The sequence below is a fragment of the Trypanosoma equiperdum genome (genome assembly GCF_001457755.1).
Source record: "Trypanosoma equiperdum strain OVI genome assembly, contig: ctg_862, whole genome shotgun sequence".
NCBI classification, from domain to species: domain Eukaryota; phylum Euglenozoa; class Kinetoplastea; order Trypanosomatida; family Trypanosomatidae; genus Trypanosoma; species Trypanosoma equiperdum.
Genome location: NW_027124823.1, coordinates 44,012 through 48,984, shown reverse-complemented (window position 1 = coordinate 48,984; position 4,973 = coordinate 44,012). Strand labels below are relative to the sequence as shown.

General features: G+C 44.6%; 2 protein-coding genes across 2 annotated transcripts; both read right to left on the bottom strand.

Annotated features, from left to right (window-relative positions):
- Positions 1 to 774: 774 nt before the first annotated feature.
- On the bottom strand, positions 775 to 1,812 carry TEOVI_000406200 (zinc finger protein family member, putative; the record flags this gene model as incomplete). The annotated part of the gene is made up of 1 exon (XM_067226876.1): positions 775 to 1,812. The coding sequence occupies one exon, from the start codon at positions 1,810 to 1,812 to the stop codon at positions 775 to 777; it is 1,038 nt and encodes a 345-aa protein (XP_067082977.1).
- Positions 1,813 to 3,335: 1,523 nt separating this feature from the next.
- On the bottom strand, positions 3,336 to 3,974 carry TEOVI_000406100 (uncharacterized protein; the record flags this gene model as incomplete). The annotated part of the gene is made up of 1 exon (XM_067226875.1): positions 3,336 to 3,974. One exon carries the CDS (start codon positions 3,972 to 3,974, stop codon positions 3,336 to 3,338), a length of 639 nt encoding a protein of 212 aa, XP_067082976.1.
- Positions 3,975 to 4,973: the final 999 nt, after the last annotated feature.

Genomic DNA, 4,973 nt, shown 5'->3' with positions numbered 1-4,973 from the left:
AAAAAAAAAAAGAAGTATAAAAGGAAAGAAAAGAAAAAGGGAGGAACCCATAGGTGAAGGAAGGTATGACAGGCGCATTCTTATACGAAATCCCACTAGGAGAGAAGAAAAAGGAAGGGAATAACAAAATGATGAGGGGAAATGAACCTGAAGCACTACACGACTGGACACACCAGCACATGTGTATAAAACAAAGAAAAAAAAAACCAAAAAAAAATGGCAAAAGAAAATAGGAAGCAAGACGGCAGTGGTGGCTGAAACGCGAAAGAGGAACAAAATTGAGGGGAGTGGAAGGAGAGAAACACTAAACAATAACAACAACAAAAAAAAAGCGAGTAGCTGAGGAAATGTGGTGAGGTGTGTGAACAGAAACAAAATAAAAAAGAAAAAAAATGGGTGTTAAATAAAGACAGAAAGAAAAAAAAAGAAAAAAACAGGCGGAGGAAACTTAATGCAAGATCAAATTTATTACTCTTGCCCCTTTTTTTCATATTAGTGACACACACACACACACACACACAGAACATTTCCCCCTCAGCCATCTAAAGGAAAAACAAACAAACAAACAAACACAGATCGCGTCCATCACCCCATTCAGGTCCTTCAACACCTCCCCAACACTGTATGAATTGAGTAACGCGTACGAAAACGCAAGAAAAATGGGGCAAAAAACAAAGAGAACAACTGGAAGGAAGGGAGGACACACACATAAAAAAAAAACGGAAAGATAATTATGAATCACCGAAGAAAAAAAAAAAGAAATTCCGCGTTGAATCACCACAACGGCACGGACCGTGTTCGTAGGCTGTCGTCCCACAACAAAGACAATCCGTCGGGCTGCTGTTGCAACTGTAACTGCGACTGTGATTGTTGTTGCTGAGTCGGCAATGTAGTGGCCTTCGGCTCTAACAAACTGTGGAGTCCCCATACCGGGTCACTGAACATGACCGTCTCATCGGCCTTCTCGGTTAAATGTGTAACTGAGGTGCGTCTTGTGAGGTCCACTGGGACACGTGTACTTCCCACCAAAAGCGATTTGGCGACCGCTCCGCCAACTCCACCGGTGTTGTTGGAAGCAGTGATGGGAGTATTAGTGCTGCCGTTTGCACTCGTCACCGTCGATGTTGCGGTGGCAGCTCCAAAACCCAGTACAGGTGCCAGAAGGGCATTATTCGTGGCCATATTTTGAAGCGGTGAAGGAATGGTAACGGCGGATGTTGTACCGTGCTCAAATGTGCACTCATTGCTCATGCACCCCACAGATGAACGGAAGAACATGCACTCTACACGGCCGCGTTTGGCGTTACTGAGGAGCTTGTCCCACTTGCTGCTTGTGGTGGTGTGACTCTTAAGGTAATAATGCATCATCGACCAAAATACGGCCGGCTCACCCACAAAATACAGAAGGCCACCCGCACGAAGCTGTTCATTTCCCTCCAGCTCTTGTAACTGCGCCTTAACTTCATTAGCTGATAGCAACCGTGGAATAGGGATGGGAGCCAAAGGAGGGGGAAGCTCAACTGCACACCGTGTGCATCCCTCAGCAAAGTTGTATTGCTTTATCTCGAAGTTGCCTTCCAATGCTTCTTTAAGTATGGCGCAACGCTCCTTCTGGACTCGTTGTTGATGAAAGCCAATATACGAAGGGTTGGTAGAGGCCTCATCAACAGATGGGCGTTCCACCTCGTGCGAGAAACGACATGATGTACCCCAAGTGCACCGCCCACGGGCGAAGTGCCGACATACGCGCTGACTCTTCGGTGCTGCGGGGGTAACACCGGTGCGCAAACTCTCCGTGATGACCTGTGTCATGTTAATGGGCAATAACTACAAGTGGGATACGAGCAGAGCTTTTTTTTTTTGTGAACTATGGAACAAGTGCTGAACGGTAAAAGAAAGAGAGAGAGAGAGAGCGAGTACAAAAGAAGGAACGTTGACCATGTGTATAGCAGCGGGGTAATACCAAGAGAGCAAATTAGGTACACCAGTCACGATGCCGCAAAAGCGTTCATGAAAAGCAGTGAAAACTTCCATCTCAACACCGCTCTCCGGTATAATTAACATGACGTAACAACGTGAAGTAAAAGATAACACATCCCCGCCCAACAAGAGGCTATCGTTTCCTCGTTTAACAAATACATGTTGAGCTGCTCGACTGTCAATCCATCCACGTCTCAAAAAAAAAAAGAAGTTAGATATTCCAGGATTCAAGACACAAAATAAAGGCACCCCTGTTACACTTCTTTTAAAATAGAAATTAACCCGAACCCGCATACCCCATCGCATCCTTAAGCACTTTTACTTCTTTTCTTCCAAAAATGCCGGTTACATCTTAAATCATCAGTTGCGGTGACTGGTAATAAATCCAACCCTTCGGTGAGCACGCCGCAAATGGAAACCCATTCATACATCCACACGCATCATCGGCATTACTCGTATACTTTGCTTGTGACTCTCTTATCTTCTTAGTCAAGATATTGCCACCACACATGCCATTATGTATGCAAATAGGGAGCAAGATAGAAACATATTGGGCGATACAAACAATGGATACCTAACACTAACATCATAAAAAGAAGTGCGAAGAAATAAAAGTAAGAAGAAGGAAGGGAATGCAAGCAAGTGCTCTTTTGGCAGTGTGGCTGAAACGCTGGGAGGGGCGGCAATGCTCACACCTTGCAATCATTGTTATCATTATTCTTAATTTTTTTTGTCTGCCTGACGCTTCGGAAAGGCAGTTACCGAAGGGAAATTGCGAATATGCGGCCCGACAAAAGTGATGGGACCCCCTTCCTTCATCTAGTGGAGTCAGCAATATACCTTTACCCGGCTCTTACCTGAAATGCTTGCATTATTTTCCCTTTCCGTCTTCTTCACACCTAAGTGGCTTTTCGTTCTTCTTATTCCTTCTCACTTGGAATACCAATGCAAAAATAATCACCCCTCTCTTCTTTATCAAAGCTAAAAAGAAGAAAAAAAAGCCATTCAACCCCCTCACTCCGAAATATTTTCTTCATAACCGCTTCCTTTTGTTAACTGTTCCAGTCTCAAGCTCATACGAAATTCCACAGGACAGATCATGAGGACCGCGACAAAACAACAAGTGATAAGTACCACAAAACGCATTACATTCCCACACAATATTTCCTCCCTCCCTTCATACCACTCTCACGCAAAGTATAACAAATATCCATTTGTCCCCTCCCCTCCCCCCGCCATAACATTCGTTAGGAGTCTCGACATGAGAATGGAGGTCGCCATAATACCAATGTTTGGCACCGCTGATGAGTACTACCAATGTGTAATGTGCTATAATAATATGGGCGGTAATGTCATCACTGTTGTTGCTGTTGCCACGAGCGGGCATTAGCGATATCTTTTCTTACAATGATGGTTGCCCCTTTGCTTGCGGTAGGGTTCTCCTCGGGTTGGCTGAGGCGAGTCAACTTCTCCTTCCGGTTAAGGTTGCTGAAAAAATGATTGAGCTTGCGTTCCAATGCCTCGTTCACAAGCATCGGCTTCGGGGCGGATGTTTGTTGTTGTTGATGTTGTTGCTGCTGGCGTTCCTTCCGTTGGTTGACAACAGGCTGGAAACCGGATTCCTTGTCGATTTTGGCCTGTTTTTCAACAGCGGCGGTGCTTAGCGAAGTCGGAGTCTTAGGCCGCCGGGAGGTGTCTTTTTGCACCTCTTCCAGTAGTTTTGGTTGTGGCTTGTGGGTGTCGCTGCGCATAGAAACGTTTTCACGTGCAACTTCACGAGCGATGAGGGCATCCATCTCACGCTGATACCTCTCATCTTCTCTCCTGTCTTTTCTTTCCTTTGGCTTTTTGGTTTTGCTCGGACGAGAGACCAACTTACTCTGCTTCATATGCGAGATGGTGGTGACATCAGTTCTGGCAATGCTGCGGAATACAAAATAAACCAGCGCGAGGGCAAAGAGAGCGGCACCAATAGCAATTGTGTGATCCAACATGTTTCTGTCTCTCCGTTTCTGCCTTTTTATTCAACCCTTCTTTCTTTTCTTTTTTTTTAAAAAAAACTTTTGTGTTCCTTTGTTTGTTGAGGCTATAGATTTCCCTTTCTCGCTGTACGCCGCGCATGGAAATAATAATAATAATAGTTAGAGTTTTGTGCATTACAAGTAAGATCAAAAATGAAAAGGAAGGCCAACAGAGGGTTTTGATTAGAGTTAATGCACGAAGGTTAGAACGGAAAAAAAAAACGCAGACGAAGTCCAACAGGTGGGCGTAGAAGAAGGGGGAGAAGCGCAAAAAGCCAATATGAAATTGGAAGGATCATTAAGTCCTCGACGAGTGGGCACATCCGTATATGAATTTTGTCAGTTCACTCGAAGCATCCCGATGACAATGAGCAGCGAAAAGGAAGTAACACAACGAAAAAAAAATGGTGTGACGGTTAAATCACCCATCAGCCCATCACAACGAATACAAACTGAAGGAGGATTCTTCATGACGACATAAAATGTTTAGCCACGCGAGAGAAAAAAGAAAAAAAAGAAAGTGAGGCAACACTCCACGACAGCGCTCCTCAACAAAACAAATGTGCCTTCTCAAAGAAAAATGAGGAAAAAAAAAGGAGACATAGAGATACGAACATTAAGAAAGACATCGACCGGGCCATATGAGGTTAGTTTAGGGAGTTTTGAATTCACCTTCCTTCCCCTTACTTCATACAAAATCATCTTCCCTGCGTTACGGCCAGTCACGCACTAAGGTCTCCAAAACACACTAAACTCCCGCTATATCGCAGTTTTACCAGCACCCCGCCGCTCAATCCATTAGGTGTCAAACCGAGGATGAAAAAAAAAAAAAGAACTTTTTTTCTTTGTTGCCTGGCGGTGAAAGCAGCGGTTCACATGCCAAGTCGAGAACCTTCCCTACTGTTGACCTTCCACCTCACCTCGACTCGTTTGTTTCTCCATAAATCTACGCACGTATAAATGGTACGCTAG